The 18,739-nt window shown below is 41.6% G+C and overlaps 3 protein-coding genes across 6 annotated transcripts; 2 read left to right on the top strand and 1 right to left on the bottom strand.

Annotated features, from left to right (window-relative positions):
• Positions 1-2,728: 2,728 nt before the first annotated feature.
• ncbp2as2 (NCBP2 antisense 2 (head to head)) lies at positions 2,729-3,848 on the bottom strand. Of its 3 annotated transcripts, none has more exons than XM_062396234.1 (2): positions 3,763-3,848; positions 2,729-3,656 (listed from the first exon to the last, which is right to left on the bottom strand). In XM_062396234.1, exon 2 carries the CDS (start codon positions 3,598-3,600, stop codon positions 3,295-3,297), a length of 306 nt encoding a protein of 101 aa, XP_062252218.1. In that variant the 5' UTR covers positions 3,601-3,656; positions 3,763-3,848; the 3' UTR covers positions 2,729-3,294. The 3 variants fall into 3 exon arrangements, with proteins under 3 accessions (XP_062252218.1, XP_062252220.1, XP_062252221.1); XM_062396236.1 differs by having other exon boundaries at positions 2,729-3,630; positions 3,701-3,845; XM_062396237.1 differs by having other exon boundaries at positions 2,729-3,630; positions 3,763-3,844.
• A 547-nt stretch (positions 3,849-4,395) lies between these two features.
• On the top strand, positions 4,396-5,533 carry fkbp2 (FKBP prolyl isomerase 2). Of its 2 annotated transcripts, none has more exons than XR_009921924.1 (2): positions 4,396-5,017; positions 5,392-5,531. XR_009921924.1 is itself a non-coding variant. In XM_062395034.1 (2 exons), the coding sequence occupies exon 1, from the start codon at positions 4,550-4,552 to the stop codon at positions 4,964-4,966; it is 417 nt and encodes a 138-aa protein (XP_062251018.1). In that variant the 5' UTR covers positions 4,398-4,549; the 3' UTR covers positions 4,967-5,000; positions 5,392-5,533. The 2 variants fall into 2 exon arrangements, 1 of the variants encoding a protein (XP_062251018.1); XM_062395034.1 differs by having other exon boundaries at positions 4,398-5,000; positions 5,392-5,533.
• A 1,152-nt stretch (positions 5,534-6,685) lies between these two features.
• ncbp2 (nuclear cap binding protein subunit 2) lies at positions 6,686-9,819 on the top strand. Its single transcript, XM_062396337.1, has 5 exons — positions 6,686-6,867; positions 7,723-7,809; positions 7,907-8,001; positions 8,116-8,254; positions 9,244-9,819. Exons 1-5 carry the CDS (start codon positions 6,793-6,795, stop codon positions 9,340-9,342), a joined length of 495 nt encoding a protein of 164 aa, XP_062252321.1. The 5' UTR covers positions 6,686-6,792; the 3' UTR covers positions 9,343-9,819.
• Positions 9,820-18,739: the final 8,920 nt, after the last annotated feature.

The following is an 18,739-nucleotide window of genomic DNA, read 5'->3' as shown; positions in this document are numbered from 1 at the left end:
ACCATTAAGTAGACGATAGCTGCACGTCCTTAAACCACCACAGTCAACATCAGTATACCAGCGCTTCAAGGCATATATACATTACAACAACTCTGTTACACTTGATCCCCTGCGTTCATATGATAACATTAGATACGATAAGATTATCTTTCTTGATCCACACACCCGGAAAATTCAGTTCATCCAACATCAAGAGGAGAAAAACCCTTCTGCCTTAATAATGTCTCAGGCCATATTCGACTTAGCCAAGAAGAGAGAGGAGAAGGAGAAGAGGGAGAGGAAAGAACTGATGAAGAGAGAGGAGAAGGAGAGAGAAGAACTGAAGAAGACAGAGAAGAAGGAGAAGGAGAAGGAGAGTAAAGAACTGAAGAAGAAAGAGGAGAAGGAGAAGAGGGAGAGGAAAGTACTGATGAAGAGAGAGGAGAAGGAGAGAGAAGAACTGAAGAAGACAGAGAAGAAAGAGAAGGAGAAGGAGAGTGAAGAACTGAAGAAGAGAGAGGAGAAGGAGAGAGAAGAACTGAAGAAGACAGAGGAAAATGAGAAGAGGGAGAGAAAAGAACTGATGAAGAGAGAGGAGAAGGAGAGAGAAGAACTGAAGAAGACCGAGAAGAAAGAGAAGGATAAGGAGAGTGAAAAACTGAGGAAGAGAGAGGAGAAGGAGAGAGAAGAACTGAAGAAGACAGAGGAGAAGGAGAAGAGGGAGAGGAAAGTACTGATGAAGAGAGAGGAGAATGAGAGAGAAGAACTGAAGAAGACAGAGAAGAAAGAGAAGATGAAGGAGAGTGAAGAACTGAAGAAGAGAGAGGAGAAGGAGAGAGAAGAACTGAAGAAGACAGAGGAAAAGGAGAAGAGGGAGAGGAAAGAACTGATGAAGAGAGAGGAGAAGGAGAGAGAAGAACTGAAGAAGACTGAGAAGAAAGAGAAGGAGAAGGAGAGTGAAGAACTGAAGAAGAGAGAGGAGAAGGAGAGAGAAGAACTGAAGAAGACAGAGGAAAAGGAGAAGAGGGAGAGGAAAGAACTGATGAAGAGAGAGAAGAAGGAGAGAGAAGAACTGAAGAAGACAGAGAAAAAGGAGAAGGTGAAGGAGAGTAAAGAACTGAAAAAGAGAGAGGAGAAGGAGAGACAAGAACGGAAGAAGACAGAGGAGAAGGAGAAGAAGAAGGAGATTGAAGAACTGAAGAAGAGAGAGGAGAAGGAGAGAGAAGAACTGAAGAAGACAGAGGAAAAGGAGAAGAAGGAGAGGAAAGAACTGATGAAGAGAGAGGAGAAGGAGAGAGAAGAACTGAAGAAGACAGAGAAGATGAATAAGGAGAAAGAGAGTAAAGAATTGCAGAAGAGAGAGGAGAAGTTGAGTGAAGAACTGAAGGAGAAGGAGAAGAAGGAGAGTAAAGAACTGATAAAGAGAGAGGAGGAGGAGAGAGAAGAACTGAAGAAGACAGAGGAAAAGGAGAAGAGGGAGAGGAAAGAACTGATAAAGAGAGAGGAGATGGAGAGAGAAGAACTAAAGAAGACAGAGAAGAAGAATAAGGACAAGGAGAGTAAAGAACTGATGAAGAGAGAGGAGGAGTTGAGAGAAGAACTGAAGGAGATGGAGAAGAAGGAGAGTAAAGAACTGATGAAAAGAGAGGAGGAGGAGAGAGAAGAACTGAAGAAGACAGAGGAGAAGGAGAAGAAGGAAAGGAAAGAACTGATTAAGAGAGAGGAGAAGGAGAGAGAAGAACTGAAGAAGACAGAGGAAGAGAAGAAGGTAAGGAGAGAACTGAAAAAGAGAGAGGAAAAGAATAGAGAAGACTTGAAGGAGACAGAGGAGAAGGAGAAGAAGACAGCATATATCGGCCTTAAGACCAGTGGAGGTTCTACATGGAATTGCGCCCCGGGCGAGACCCCATCAGAGCGCCCCCGCGCCCCGACCGTTTTTATTCCCATTTCTTTTTTATTTTGTTTTTAATAATTATAACAGTTTAAGTGAAAGAAAAACTTAAATTTCTCAATTGTTGGTATCAGTGATGAGGCCGGTCTGTGAGTCGGTGCTGTTCTGACTGTGCAGCTTCATCAGCTCCTTGATGTTCCCCTCCTCTTCCTCCGCCCTGTGGCTGACCCTCCTCGGGAAGCTCCACCCTCAGCCTCTTCCAGAAGCGAGACGTCAGCTCGCTGGATTTGTCTCCCTGCCATTGGACCAGGGCCAGAGCCACCCTGGGTCGTCTCAGCTCGCGGACCTAGCCCTGCCAACGAACCGGTTCGAACTGGACCAGGATGACCCTCAGGTCTCCGCTCAGCACCATACCATCGATACCGGCCTTCATCTCCAGCAGGGCCTGAGATCCCTTAATGGCGTAACCTGGGCTTACGACCACCTACGAGCCACAAAACTCAAAATCTCATCTGTGATGGCTGCACGGAGACAGAGAGTGAATGGAGGGATGAATAAATAAGAAAAAATAATAAATGGATAGATGGTCTCTGTGTCTTTTCTTGTCAAACCTGAGTTCTGGTGTGTATTAGTGTATACTCTTGTGTACTTCAGAGTGAGGTGAATATTGGACCAGGAATAGCTTTAAAAGTAGTTATTTAAAAAAAAACATACGTGTCAGATCCTGCACATCATTCTGCAAAATAAAGATAAAGATCCCACAAGACACACTTTTGAGTAGATAACTTTCAGATTCATCAGAATGACTTTGGAGTTACTGAAAACAAACAATACAGACTGAAACAGCAGTCAAAGAGCTATGTCATAAATAATCATCTTTATTTATACAACCCGGACAAAAGAGTTAATTCACAGTCTTACATACAATGTCCCTCTCAAAATACATATACAGCTGATACAAGATTCCCACTGACAATTTAATGTCAAATAAAGGAAATGAAGGTCCTCGGCAGGTTTTGGTGTCACGGATGTCTGAGTGCACGGCACATCGGTTAAGGTGAAATTTTAAAAAAACTATTCTTTCATCGGGACATTAATATGTGGTGATTTGTATAGTGCAGCTCCAGAGGTATGTTGTAAATGTTGACACAACAGCTGTCTTATACTGTCCCCCCCAGAAGGTTTCTTAAAATCCCCAGGTGAACACAGCAAACGTCCATGTGTTTTCAGAGAGCTGAATAATTTAGGAACATATAAAGACTCTGGACATGGATTCCATGTGAGTGATGATAAACAGTCTTTCACAGCAGTCCCTTCCTGGTGGGAGACATGTTGCTGACAATGGTAGACTCTGTATTTCCCCAGCAGGAAAGTAACTGGAATCACAACCAGGTCATAGAAGTTATGTTTTCAGTGGGTCCTGTTTACTTCTTGATCTGCCTGGAGCCGTCCTTCCATCCCTCCTTCACCTCGTTCACAAACGTCTCGCGGACCCTCTTCAGGCGGCTTCCCACCTCCCCCAGGTCCCGGGGCACCCTGCCGGCCTCCTCCCGGACCTGCCGCAGCGTCTGGGAGCGCATGGCCCGCTCCGAGGCGTCCCGGCCGGCCATCTGAGCCTTGGTGATGGCGTAGGCGGTGATCTGCGCCGCCCTGCGCATGGGACGGGACTCAGCCAGCTTCTCCACCACCTGGAGCTTGTTGAGGACGCCGAGCAGCAGGCGGGCCAGCATGACGGGAGGTGTTAGCTCGGTGCTAGCTACCTGTTAGCAAACAATGATTTTCAGCTCTGCGACGAAAACAACGTAAACCGACAGCGAGACGTTAACATACATTCACCGGTGTCGGTTCCGTCTGTCACGTTGATGTGTTAAAGGATCGTAAAGTCAACTCACAGCAGCTGATCAGGTCAAAGTGTCGGTGGTGTCATAACAGACCGGAGTTAACGTCACGCGAAAGTTACCGCGAGAGGACGTCAGGCATCCACCCTCACGTGACGAACGTGGAGCTCGTTCATTGGTTCACTCGTTTTTTACGTTTCTGTGTTTTTATCATATATTTATGTGTTTTTATACATACATTAACAATTTTACGAACCAATTTTGAAAAGAGGAACTGTTTCTTTATTTGGTTCCTTAATATATATTGTTCCTAAGTTTGTCTTCCTCTCTTTTTGCTATAAATAAGAATGCAAATTTGTTTATATTTGATTTTGGGTATGTAGGTTATAATGATATATATATATATATCATATATATATAATATAATTATTAACTAATGACCTATGGAGAAGGGTTGAGAGTAAATAAGTTTGTACTTCTCACTCCTTTTTGAAAGTTTAGATTAAATCATTAACTGTTTTTTTAGATGAATTAATGATGATTTAATAACTGAGCAATAAAGATAAATAAAGCTGAATATTGATGATTCTATTTTGGTTTCTAGAGGGAACAAATTTCTATCGAATCCCATCTCACGTTTTTTCCAGATTTTTTTTATCCGGTAACCGGTGCTCCACCAAACTTCCGCTTCCGGCCTCAGAATTCCCTTTCACTTCCTCCCGTGCAGGATTTTTTCTCTCTCGCTGAGCATCGATCTTTATTCTCCAAAACCCAAACCGGAGACTCGAGCTTTCGAGTTTAATCTGACCCGGAGACTCGAGGGACGAACCGGGCTGCAGCCATGCGGGTGTTGGTCCTGTTCGCGGTGACGCTGCTGTCTCTGTGCCCGGCGGCGGTGAGCGGAGCCGACAAGAAGAAGCTGCAGATCGGCATCAAGAAGCGCGTCGACAACTGCCCCATCAAGTCCCGCAAGGGGGACGTGCTCAACATGCACTACACCGGGAAGCTGGAGGACGGCACCGAGTTCGACAGCAGCATCCCCCGCGACAGACCCTTCACATTCACGCTGGGCACCGGGCAGGTGATCAAGGGCTGGGACCAGGGGCTGCTCGGCATGTGCGAGGGCGAGAAGAGGAAGCTCGTCATCCCCTCGGAGCTCGGCTACGGAGACCGGGGGGCACCGCCGAAGATCCCCGGCGGAGCGACGCTCATCTTCGAGGTGGAGCTGCTCAGCATCGAGAGGAGATCCGACCTGTGATGAAGAGGAGGCAGAGGAGGGGAAGATTCAACACGTACGTTACTATAAATGGTGAAGAGTAACTAAGTACTCTTACGTTACCATATGTTGTAGAAATGTAATGAAGAGAAGACGAAGTATCCACCAACTTTAGATTCCCTCAGCTTTCACACACACTTAAAGGTTCAGTTTGTAGAATGTAGTGACATCTAGTGGTGAAGTTGCCTGTTGCAGTTTGGGCTACTTTTTAAACATGGCGGCCTCTGGAGAGGACCCGCTTCAGGTGTAAAGTATTCAGATTTGTGTAGGGTCCATTGTACACAAAACACAAAAGTGAAAACATGTTCTATAAAACATGGAAACATAGCATTTATCAAAATTCACATGTATTCAGATGAGCTTCTCTGTTTTTGTGCTGTTGAATAAGTGTTGTTGTTTTCTTCCAGGTTCCAGGAGGTGCTGCAACACACAGTGGAGATCATCCGACCTCTGATGAAGACGACGCTGCAAATCTGGAAGAAGAGTCGACACCATCGTCCTCTTTTCAATGGCTGTAATAATAATGCTCTGAGTTATTGACAGGAAGTTATTAAATGGTAGAAGAACTAACTCTTCTCGGAAAACATAAGTGGAATTGTCAGGTAGTAGCTCAGCCAAGTATTTGTCCAGAGGCGAATGTTAACGCCGTGCCCTACTTTTACGTCTCTTGTTCCTTTTTTTTGTTGTTTTTAATTCTCTGTGATTAATGAAAAGATTCATTCACATCCAAGTGTTATTTTCTACAACATTTATTAGGTGGTTGATTTAGATCAGGCCAGAGAAAAATCAGTGTCAAAAGTTTTTGTGCTCAATATTTGAATTCTAATAATAAAATGTGGACCTTGCGGGAATCTTTCCTGTCTGATGAGTGTTTTGTTTCTCTTTGCCAAGAAAACCGGTTTTTAAATTTCCTTCAATCACATTTTTATGATCCGGATATTATATTTAAGATTTTTTTGGATCAAGCCCTACGCATATATAGTTTATTAACCATGAAAAGTTTTCAAGTCTGATGCACTGAATAATATATTCTGTGCATGCTTTTATTTAAGTTAATCAGATGCAGCATTTCAAAATAAAATACTAATACTGCCTTACATCTGCACAATAAATAAAAAGCGTAGATTTGTTGTCAGGTTTATGGTGGGCATGAAAGATGTGTGTCCCCCCCCCCCAAGTTATTTTATAATGCAGGGGCATGAACTCTGTGTAATTTCTGTATTCTTGTAGGGTGTAACATCCCATAATCATGCACAAGAAAGACCCTGGAAATTTAATATTTACCAATATTAACCTGCGTGTGAAGTTCTGTGACTCAAAACTTCAATTTCAACTTTAATGTCTCTGATCTAAACTTGAGATAGTCGGCTTGGCTCTATTCTGCAAAGTCAATGGTTGTTTATTGTCACATGTGAACACATGGACACTTCACTTTATTCTAACATGGTGGCCAAAGAATGAGACATTAACATATCTGCCACTTCATAAACAACTAATATTACCCACTTGATGAGATTAGAAGTATTTCAATGGGCTGGTTGTTATGATGCATGTGAGGTTTTAATATAAAAGTTGTTTAAAGCAGGTTTTTCTATTTTTACATGTTTGTTTTGTGTAGTATTTTAGACTACATGTACTTTGATTCAAAGTGGTAAATACAGGGGGCGCCATTGTCTTCTTAACAAATATTTCCTGTCGGAGCCCTGCAGAGGACGGACACATAAACCGGAAGTGTTTCCTCGCCCACATCCCGCTCTGCTAGCAGCGGAATTAGCCGCCGATCGTGAAACAACAACAACAACTTCGTCATGTCTGCGAAACTCAACGCGTTGAACAGCGACTCGTACATCGACGTCAGTCAGTACCGGGACCAGCACTTCAAGGTAAACGACCGAGTAACGCGTATAGCGACGCGACACGTGAGCTAACAGCTAGCCACCGTTAGCAAACACGGGTCAAACGCATGAGCTCGTCGCACATTGACTCGACTCCATGAACCGTGCGGGACAAGTGTAATGTTGTTTTATGTCCCGGGTTGGAGACAATTAACTGAGACGTTTAATAACGTGAACTGGAGTGAGAGAGTTTCATCCAGAGCATCGGTGTTTGTCCAAATCGGTCCCCCCTCGGACTCCTATTGTCGGTGGAGGAGCCCTCGTTTCCGCTCGTTTCTAATGAAGCCAATGCTATTTAAATTTATTTTTTCATGTTTTTTTTTAAATACGAATAACTTTCCATTAGTTGATTACAAATGGAAAACTTCACAAGTGGTTGTTTACTGATGATGATGAGATGAAGCCCTGAAACTGGCAGCTTCACCTCTTTACACTGCAGGAACAGTGACAAGCGGATATCTGTCATTGTAACTCTTTTAATTATCATCTATAACAGTTCCTTATATTTTGTTTTGTTGATCCACCATTCAAATACATTACTGATCATTTCACCTCCAGCCTGTGGTGTTTGTTTAGAAAGCACTATGTTTTTCATTTGAATTGACCTGATGGTTGTTTTTCAAAATGCTTGTAGTCCTTGAAAATGTAATAAGCTTAAAATGTGTGATTATTGTGCATTTTTCCTGAAACCTTTCCAGTTTAGGACCAGATTTAATCGAGAGGAAGCAGCCGTCTCTTTTCCTGCTTTTAACATAATAAAATCAGATCAGTCTAAAAATAGCTTCAGTAGCAACAGAGATAAGCCAGGAATTGTTTTCATCTTGGGCTTCATTTTTTTTCCAGGGTAATCGCTATGACCAGGAGAAGCTGCTGAAGCAGAGCAACACTTTGTACGTGGGGAACCTGTCCTTTTACACCACAGAGGAGCAGGTACGAGTTCATCAGTTAAATCCTGACTCTGGCTTCTTCTTCCTGTGGGTTGTTCAAATAACCGATGTTCGGTTGTTCCTTTTTCCGAATGTTGCAGGTGCACGAGCTGTTTTCTAAAAGTGGAGACGTGAAGCGCATCATCATTGGTCTGGACAAAGTCAAGAAGACGGCCTGCGGGTTCTGTTTTGTCGAGTATCCTTTGAAATGAAACGCCCCAAATAAAAAATGTCTGTTGTTCACAAAAATCACACACATGCATCTCCATGAAACGGCCTGTGACCGACCTTGACCCTCCGGCTGTACCAGATACTACATGCGTGGAGACGCAGAACACGCCATGCGCTTCATTAACGGCACACGTCTCGACGACCGCATCATCAGGACAGACTGGGACGCCGGCTTCAAAGAGGGACGCCAGCACGGCCGCGGCAAATCTGGAGGACAGGTGAGGATTCAAGACACTTTACTGAACCTGTGAATATCACACTGTGGATGCTGATGTTTATATTTTCAGAAATGAATATGTAAAGCACTGATTCCTTTATTTATTTCAAACAACCTGTATATCAGCACCGTAAGTCCAAAAAACAACACAGGGCAGTTCAAGATGTATAGATTAAAATACAGACTTATTCCCAGCATCTGATTCTCCTCCATACTGGGAACAGCCGATTGGAGTTTAAGCTCTCTCTCTCTCTCTCTCTCTCTCTCTCTCTCTCTCTCTCTCTCTCTCTCTCTCTCTCTCTCTCTCTCTCTCTCTCTCTCTCTCTAAGCTGAGCATTTTGAAAAGTTTGGACCTTGCAGCAGTTTGAGAAAACAATAATAAAAAACACAGAATAATATGACATTTGAAAAATGACACATACTGAAATTGCTTTAAAAAAAAAACCCTCATGACATTTTATTACACCAGTATGATATTTAGAAAGTGTTATAAGTTCCAAAATGAATTATGCATGATTAACCATGGCCTTTGAAGAGATAACATTACTGTTGTTTGGCATTTGAAAAATGAATGTGTTTGTTTATTATTTTATTATGTTAACAAATACAACATATAAAATCACGTCCCGTTTGCATGTAGTTGTATTCCACAAGATTTCTGCCTGAATTTTAATAAGAAACAGCAAATATTTTGCACAGGCCAAACTTATATTAGTATTGTAAATTAAAGTTTGCTTTTAAGAATACCCCCAGGATATTATATTATCATAAAACATATTATTAATCACTGTAAATATAAAGAAACAACAAATACATTAAAATATAGAGAACTTGAAATGAAAATACAATAAAATGCAAGTTTTCTGTGCTTCAGGTGGATGTCACGCATTTGATTTATCTTGTAAAGGTTTTATGTTTATGGATCATTCTGTTTGTTAATCTGTGTAATTCTCTGATGTACCTGTGTGCTGTGTTGTGTTGCTCCTGTAGGTGAGGGATGAGTACCGGCAGGACTACGACCCAGCCAGAGGCGGCTATGGTAAACTGGCTTCGCAGATTCCGGCCGCAGAGCAGCGCAACACGTTTTAGACTGACCCCCCAGCCCCCCCACAGCAGCCTCCCTGGACCACACAGCGCTCCATCGTCAGCGCTGGACCGGATTCCTCTACCTAACGATGCTAACACAGATTGATGATACTCGATAGCAGCTCTGCATGAACCTCTTGCCTCTGGAAATCAGCCGCTGTTATTTATTTCTCCTGCAGACTTGCTTTCTCTCTTCTGATTGGCTCTTGTACCTGTTATCGGTCTGCATCGGCCCCAAAGTTAAACTGTGTGATATTTAGTGATGTTTTTCCATGGTCCTGCAAACAGAGACACTTTGTCTGTCCCCACAACCCGGACGCCTCTGACAGGAAGCAGCGAGTCGTGAATTAAATGTATCACATGCACAAAATGATCTTCATGTCGTGAAGTCAGAGTAGTTGGCTGAAGTACTGATTTCTATGAATGACACTTTCTGTACCAAACTTTGCGTTTACATTTTTAAATAAATATTTTTTTTCATTTGAGTGAAATTTCTTTCCTGATCTGAGGTCAGATACAGTTGTTTGTATAAAATAATTCATGCTTTAGCAGCTTTAATGATAGAAAGACAACTTCACTCAGTTCTGTTCAGCCAATCAGGCTTTGTGCCCTGCTCTGGATTGATCTCACCTTTTAAAGTAGAAGTCATGATGTCGCCTCCTGGTGGACAGGAGTGTGCCACACAGCAGCAGTAGTTCTATCTCCAGACAAACAGCTGATCTCAGACTGAACATGAGGTGATTCCAAAAACCTTATTTGTGGTGGAAGTTGATTCAACATTAATTTAAAGTTTCTTGTCTCAACTAACAAGTTGAAAACGAGCCACTGAATCCCAGAGGGTCTTAGGTTGAAGTAACATGTAATAGATTTTATGTGATTGTGTTAAACTCAGAGAGGAGTGAACAAACATGGTTGGAGACAAGGACGAGTGCATTTGACATTAAGCTCTATTACACTGCGACGCACTGTGACTCTGGATTTAGACCTTAAAGATTAATTTTGATGAAATGTTATTGTTTTCAAATACAATAATTGACTACTGCAATTTATTCCTAATCACATCCTCTCCAATCCGATTCGGAAAAGGACCACCAGATGGCAGGAGAGGAGGGGGAGTTCCTTAGAGCAATGGGGGGAAAGGCAAATGTGGTCGTAAAGTTCATGAGAGAGAAAATCACCTACTTCCATTTAATATTAAGACTTGTGTCCACAACCATCTCCATGGACCATCAATCATCAGTCAATATGAATGATGATGAGCTTAAACAACTTGTTTCTTCAGAAAAACAACCAATCAAATTACAAAATTGTGAAATTATGATTTTATATGATCATATATTAATATTCTCTGTCACAATAATCAATACCCCGTCAGCCACTGGTCTACTACACAGTACACAGATCAGGGTGGTGTTGACACAAAGAGTAGATACAAAATAACTAATGAAAAGTCCTTATCAAGCTAAACTGAAAGTATCTCTAAGTAGTTCAATTAAGTTGAAACTTGAGCTACATACAGAAGATGAAAAGGTGATACTGAAGCTCAAAGTTGTGAATAAAAAAGTAATAAATAAACCAAAAGTATAATAGTTTATAAGTTGTTAGCTGAAAGAGTGGAAAATGGTTGAGGTTCTGCCACGTCATGTTGAAAAACTGCTATAAAATTAATATTTATCCATATAAAAACATTGTGAAAATGTTTTATTTAGAATATTATCATCCTCTGTCAATATCAGTGGAAACGAAAGCATTTTACAGGCTTGGTCAATAAAGGAATATATATATATATATATATATGTGAGGTGATGCATATACAGACTGAGATGGACACCACCACTGTTCTATCCCAGTTGTCTCATAAGATGCTGTGAAGATTTCCATCTCATCCTAAATATCACAAAGAATCAGTTTATGATCCCTAAGTCTGCATCCTGGGGATTTATCCGTTTGTGAGCAGCAGAAGGAAGTGAAGCTCAGCGACGCCCCGAATGTGTCCCACACGATAAGCTCCCTGGAGATTTACAGCATGAGCCGTTATCACAGTCGGGTTCACACGGGGTCAGGAGAGAATCAGACGGCACCGGGGGCCAGACCCGGAATTAATGAGGCATTATGCTAATGAGAGGGCCATTTGGAAATACCTCGCTAAAGGAACGCATTGGCCGGTTATAGATGATGGAGGCAGATAACGATCCACGGCTACAATGAAGAATAACAAGCGCCCAACACCAGTGGGAATGAGATACACCCCGACTCGGTCATTAGTTCACGATAAGAGCTGCGTCATGGATCAGCAGAGGAACACGCCAGCATGTCAAGTTGTTCAAGCTGCTCCCACTTCTATCTACTCTCTGGCAATTTGGTTTGATTTCATTTGAATCTTAATGCTCACAAAAGTGTTATAGAGAGTAACACGGAACAGGGTGTCTACCAGTCAGGAGGTTTTTAATACCACTTGAAATTCGATTTAAGACCAAACTTAGAATCCTTATTGTCCCGAGTTTGATCGACTTTCTGAATCCTATCTTTATCCACCGCTCTCCACAAGTTCTCGTAATCCTAAACCACTCATCGATAAATTAGCTTTTCTCCATGTTCATTAATTCGCTAGCAAACTGACGAGAGAGGTAATATTTTAATACCGAAACAGGCAAGAAACAAGTGATTCTTCTTTTGTCCTGCAGAGTAGAGAATCTTTTTTTTGCGTATAATAAAGAATAAACCAAACTGAATTGAAGTAAGTGTGATACTTTTTTAAAGACCTTTTATATGGGGTCAAATTGAATTGAAGACATTTTCCAGCCTGTGGCTGCGCAGAGCTCTGAACTCAACCCCAATCCAGCACGTTGGTGAAGAACTGGATGGCTGCCTGTGAGCCAGGTCCTTATCAGTCCAACCTCAGCAATGTGCTCGTGGCTGAGATCACTTCTCTGCAGCCAGGTTCTTCAAATCCTGTGGAAAGACGTCACAGAGGTGCAGTGGCAACATCATATGCAAATTTGTGAAAGTCAAACATTACCAATGTCCAGACAATGTAATTTATACCAATGTTTTTGGGACTGTGCATCGATTTGAAGGGAGAATTGAAGCAGTTTTCTTTTTGTAAATCATTACTCATTCATTCAAGCTTAATTAACAACCTGGATTAAATGAAAGTTTCTATATTTAATGTTATCAAAGAATAAAGAAAGAAAACTTAGTCCATGATACGTTTAATCCGAGGGGTCACTCCGAGGCAAATACTTCCATCTCCATTTTGCAGCGTCGGGAGAAACATTAACCTCCTACATATTTGATTTGCTGCGGGAGAATATCAGCTGCAGGCATTTTCAAACGGTCCAGTGAGTAAACATGTAGATTTCCGGTTATTGAGGGGGATCTCATTACAGCAGAGTAATTCCCTCCTCCATGGCCAGTTTGGAAACACATCTCCACGCTGACGAGCGGCCGCGCGCCCATAAAGCAGCGGAATTAGCAAATGTTAGCTTGACATTTTGTGGCCATAGGGGGAGCATTTGTGGGAAATGGGGTGTTTAATCTCGCTTTTTAAATTCAGCCTCAAATGTGAGTATTGAGAGTGAGTGGGGGGGGGGGGGGGGGGGGGGCTATGGAGGAAGCACAGAAAGAGGATTTGACAGGTAGGAGCTCAGTGTCAAGGCTGTAAACACCCTTTGTCCGTCCACACTGATCCTGTTGTACAGGAGGATATTGGAATGATACTCAGATATTTCCACCGATACCCAAGAGTCCACTAGTTGCACAAAATATCTCACACTCTTCTAAATATACCTCATTATTTGCATCACAAATTATTCTCTGAGAAATCAAGGAAAATGTTGAAAAACAATCTTGTGATGTTTAAGAAAGTTTCTTCTTGAATTCTTGAATCCCCATATCGCATCCTTCAACTGGACTTCAACATACTATACAATACAATGCCAACAGAAAAAAGTTATGATCTAATGAGTCTCTTTGTTGTGTTCGATTGAGGAAACATGACACTTTAACAGAAGCTGATTCTCATCAACTCACCAGCAGGTGGTCGACTGATCACCCATTCCAACCAGTGTCATGCTGGTGCCTAATCTAGAACAGATAATTTTCACCAGAAAGAAACAATCTTCTTCACAAAATTGGTACGACAAAAAGTTGCATGTGACTCGTCACGGGTGAAAACATCTGCCGTTCTGAGAGAACATGAGCCAAAGCAGCAGAAACCTTCAAATGAAAGTTGTAATGATGCCATCATTTCTAGTGCTGTGGCAAATGGAATGGAAATTGTGTTATAGAAATGGTGCATTGCAGTCACACAAAAGGAGCAGTCTCTGAACCGGCTCTGCCATCGTCCTGGTGGAAAAGATGCTTAAAATTCTACCAGACCATTGCTGTGTGGAGAAAACATCCCAGATGGGACGTGAGTGAGAGGAGAGAGGGCAGCCATGGAAACATAAACACAGTGTACCAGGGTAATGTTGACTTGGGCATATTGAATGCATTAGCCCCTTACTGCCTGAATTAATTTCCAATTATAGAAAAAAAATATTATTTGTGTTTCTGGCTGTCATACAGATGCTAAATTAAGTGGAGATTGTTAATTTCAATATAGCATATACAGTAGATATAAAATCAAGGTATGAGGCATTTTAGCGACATTAGGCATAATGGGACATAACCTTAATTTAACAAATGTTCCAGTCTCTTGTATGTAGATTGATATTGCTTTTAATTGAAATTGAATAACAACATATGTTTCTGTACACTCATTCCATCATCACAGTATTTAAAATACAGCTTAATACCTCAAAGTAACTTTGCTGCACAGTCCCAGGGGGCTAGTATGTAATATCCACTTCAACCACTAGATAGCGGCAGAGTGCTTCTAATACCTTCCTTTACATGTGTAGTATTTGCACCATCAGGCACAATCGTCACCTCAGCGGCATTAAGACCGGAATGGGGTTTGAGGCAAATCCGAGACATTCGTCTACAAGGGGTTAGGAGCAAGTTGTTATGCCATTATCAAAGGTTGAGTGGCAAATTAACATAATTAAAAGACTGATTGCCAAAAAGGCACAACAATGAGCTATGCATTTAGTTTCCTTTAACAGGTCTAAGTCCAAAAACTATTGAAACAGGCTACAAATGATCAGACTACTCCTCTCAAGCCGCTTTCACACGTGCACTGAACTCCGGAGATTCTCTGCTGTTTCTCCTGAGGAGGTGTGAATCCAGTAGAAGACACTGACAAAGCTGTCAGGAGAGTTTGTGGTGATAAGAGCTGATGACAGTGTTGATGATCACGTGATCGCTGCAGGGGAGTGATTACATCACTTCCTGTCTCTGCCTTCTGAAACCTGCTGCTCCACCCCTCACCTGAGTAATGCAGAGGATTTACAGAAAACGGTATCATCGTAAACTGCACATGTGGAAGTTTCCAGTTCTTCCACATGTGCAGTTTACAGTGATAATTGATGGATGCATTGATTTTGGTCTTTTACCCCATCTAACCAGAAGTGCAAAAAAAGGCAGTAAAAGTCTTGAGTGTTGTGCGTATTTAAAATGGAATGTAAATATATAAGATATGTACAGTAGGAAATATATATGGAATAGTACAGTATTAACACGTATTGCATGATATAAGAACTATGAGCAAGATAAATATATAAAAATATATAAATATGAATATACTATAGGTGGGATAATACAGTAATAAAAAAGTAAAAAAACAGTCTGTTTCTATACCTTTCAGGTGGTTTTGAACCTCTTGCATGAGGCCAGCGGAACACAGGAGAGGTTTATTAGCTCTGACACAAGAGGAAATCTGTCTAACGTCTAAAAGACCCAAAGGAAGCGGATCAAACCTGGTTTGAGCTGCATGTTAAACTCAGGCGAGTGTTAAATACGAGTGTCTGCTCAGAATGAAGCTTTAACTCACCTCTGTTCATTCCCCGGGTGCTGTTCCAGCTCAGGGGTTTTGTCTGTCATAGTCACTGGTCTGATGATGCCTCTCGGTGGGAAGCGTTGGCCTTAATATCACGCTCCACAACACTCTGAAGCCCCGCGGCTTTCCAGAGAGCTTCAGCTCGGTGCTCAAACACTGCTGCAATACATATGTTCCTCTCGCTCACACTCTCTAAAGATCGATGTCGGCTGAGTGAAACACCTACCAGAGTGAAATTTAATAACCGGTTCAGACCCCTGAAGCTTTCAGTAACTACACGTCCAGGTTTATTTGCGGTGACGGACTCACGGTTGAAGGTTTCTGTCCCGGCATTGCTCCTCTGTTAGAGACGCTCTGAGTGTCTTCTGCAGGAACCACTGTCCCACTTTACCTCTTCCTGTCTGAACTACAGAGAACCTCTCAGCAATCGTGTTCAGGTCAATTGAGCACAGCGGTAATTACAGGAGAATTCTTCAGTCTGTTTTAATTTGGCAGAGTTCGTTTGCCACCTCGGATTGATTCACTTTCTACCTCCCGACACTGCTGATGACTGTCTTGCATAGACAGTAGCTCACGATATATAAAAAAACAGGTTTCATGACCCCACAGTTTCTGTCTCTGTCCTCTGGGTGAACACCAGACATCCTTCTATTACCTGAATGGAGTGATCTCCTTGAAAAGAGAGATCTTTTCTTTTGGCATAAATTGGATTTTTACAGTATATCTCAAATGGAATCCTTAGAGAGGACGGTGCGGTAAATTAAAGTGGCTTATATTTCTTTTCAGCTCCTTTCTCTTTATAACTAAGGTCATTTTATCCAAATTATGAAAAAATATCTTTTGCCCATCATAACTTCTAGCCATGCAGTTATTAAAGTTTACTTATCAAGTTTAAACATATACAACATAGACTTAATACTTAAGATTATTTTTTAAATCTATACATTTCTTTGTGTTGTCAAGAAAATAAATATATTAAATGGAAATTATTTACAGCTGCATTATACAACAAACCTGTGTAAACTCCTCGTGCAATTTCACTAAAAATGTTTAATAACTCAAAATGACATCATCTTATATCAATCCACACGCCTGGAAAAGCAATAAACCAGATCAGGAGACCGACAGGAGCAGGTTGGGAGGTTCACAAATCAATAAAGGAAGCAGAGTTGCTGTCTCCCCAAAAAATGATGCCACATGATTCAGCCTTTGTGCATCCTTGATTTGAAAAGTGGACGGGTAATTGCTTCTGACTTGGGGCGAGGATTGTCTGCTTATCGGCGACGGATCAGACATCGCGTGGCATCAGCCTCCGTGGGCGAAGGGAGGAGGAGAAAACTCCTAGAAACTGCAAGATTACATTTCAACAACAAACAGGAGAAGAAGCCTGGTGCATTTTCTTCGGTCAGATGAAATCAAATCACATGAGTTTGGATCAAATGGGGTCCTGGTCAGGGACGACATGGAGGTGGGGGGTGCTGATACCAGGCTGCATGTGTGGAAAAGGTGCTGGAGGGATTGATGGCAGGATGAATGTAAATCAGCACATCGACATGCTGTGACAATGTGACTCTCCTGCTTGAGAAGCTTGTTATGCAGGAGAGGAATTTGACAAGGTTAGAATGATGCCAGACACACTGGGAAAAAAAAAAAACACACAAGAGTTTGTCAAAAAGGAAAAACTGACAACTGTGACCTAGTCTCCTGAATCCATGACAAACACCTTTGGAGTATTTTACATTGGAAGGTATAAGAGTGAAACACCTGCAGCAAAGAGCAAATGGGAAGAATAGAAGAACATCTTTCCACTGATTCAGGCCAAGAGAGGTATCATTGGTCCCTATGGGGCTGGGATATGTCATCACAAATAGATAGACACACGGAAATATAAAAAATACAACCAATGGAATCACAAATGAAGGATGGACTGATGAGCTGATGCAGAAATATGGATAACGTTCATTGGTTAAAACATTTCTGTTTCTTTCAAATAAATTGATTCTTATCTTCTTTGGCATTGGCTAAAACAAATACAATTGTCTGGAATGGATGGAATTTGTAATTTGTTAAAAACATTTTAGATATATTTTCTTTAACTGAATTAATCTGTCACTTTATTTCAAACCTCCCTTCCCTAACGTTACATACAGACCTTTAATAAAGATTTTACTCAACTAGATAACAACAGAGATTATATTTATAGTTTATAAAAGACGGCCATTGCATTAGTTCTATATACTTCTATTTCCAGATGTTTGACGTCTCCATATATTCTTTTACCCAAATTAAATTCAGATTCTGGGCATTTTCAGCACTTGGAAGTTGTTTGTGGTTCACAGGAGGTGACAAATTGAAAGTAAACACTCCATTCAGGGAAAATAAAGCTCTCCACCAGAAGAACAGAACCTCTTCATCACCACGGCCCAGAAACAAATTGTTCAACCTTTTCCCAGTCGTCTGCCGGAGACGGTTTGGTAAGACAGTAGCTGCAGCTGCAGGTCGTCCTGGTGGAGAACTGGTGGTGAACTGGTGGTGAACTGGTGGTGAACTGGTGGGGAACTCAGGTGAGCGGCTGATGTCCAGGCCAAACTGCAGCTGACAAATGAGCAGAATCCTGCTGAGCCGATGTCATGTGCAGGTTCAAGTCAGAACCTGTCAGCCTCCGTCTGCTCCGGATGGGGGGGAACTATTTTTATCCTCCCCGACGTGTGGGCAGCTGTCTCTCTGTCAGTTAGTGTGGGTGTGTTTGTGTATCCACCTTCATCCGAGTGTCTTCCTCTGCTTGTTTACAATGTGGTGTAATTAGTCTCTGAGCAAGCTTCATATTACAAATTATACTTAATTTCTATTTGTTCTGGGGAAAAATGCTTATTTACTAGAATGCATAACTATTTATCAAAATGATAAAGCTTTGCATAAACAGTTTGTAAAGAGAGTTAAATGCCAATTAGCTGGCATAAGACAACCTCACAGACAGAAGAGGAAGATATTGCACATTTGTTTTATCGGATTTTTGGAGAAATGAATAACTTCTAATATGTCTAGTGTTTAATTTAGAAGTTAAGCTCACAAGACCAAATCTGGGAGCTCGTTATAAGGAGTAATACAGTTTTAAAAATGCACATTAAAGGGTTAATTTGTGACATGACATTTTTTAGGTTTATGCAGAAAACCAAGTGCGATAAGTAGCCATACACATTTCCACAGCAGTTGAATGTAACTTGCATTATGAAAGTCAATATGGACAAACCTCTTCTATGTGGAACCCTGTGTTGTTCGTCCTAACTCCTTGGTTTTGCTCTCTGCTTGGATTTTTAATTAACCAGAGCTAAAGCAGGAAACTGTGTCTGGTGAAAGAGAGATGGGTTTAAGTCCAGCTGATTCACAGCCCCATTCACTTCACATCAAAGATGATCAAAGAGCTGCAGAGCTGTGTGTTTTCAGGGATTTCCGACAGGC

The sequence above is a fragment of the Platichthys flesus genome, chromosome 9 (assembly GCF_949316205.1).
Source record: "Platichthys flesus chromosome 9, fPlaFle2.1, whole genome shotgun sequence".
Taxonomy (NCBI): Eukaryota; Metazoa; Chordata; class Actinopteri; order Pleuronectiformes; family Pleuronectidae; genus Platichthys; species Platichthys flesus.
This window is presented reverse-complemented; position numbering and strand designations above follow the sequence as displayed.

What these genes read in the sequence shown, in the direction of transcription:
- ncbp2as2 (XM_062396234.1), bottom strand. Translation starts at nt 3,600, where the DNA reads ATGCTGGCCCGCCTGCTGCTCGGCGTCCTCAACAAGCTCCAGGTGGTG.
- fkbp2 (XM_062395034.1), top strand. Translation starts at nt 4,550, where the DNA reads ATGCGGGTGTTGGTCCTGTTCGCGGTGACGCTGCTGTCTCTGTGCCCG.
- ncbp2 (XM_062396337.1), top strand. Translation starts at nt 6,793, where the DNA reads ATGTCTGCGAAACTCAACGCGTTGAACAGCGACTCGTACATCGACGTC. An exon ending in ACCGGGACCAGCACTTCAAG is followed by an intron (nt 6,868 to 7,722) that starts GTAAACGACCGA and finishes TTTTTTTTCCAG; the next exon opens with GGTAATCGCTATGACCAGGA. An exon ending in TTTACACCACAGAGGAGCAG is followed by an intron (nt 7,810 to 7,906) that starts GTACGAGTTCAT and finishes CGAATGTTGCAG; the next exon opens with GTGCACGAGCTGTTTTCTAA.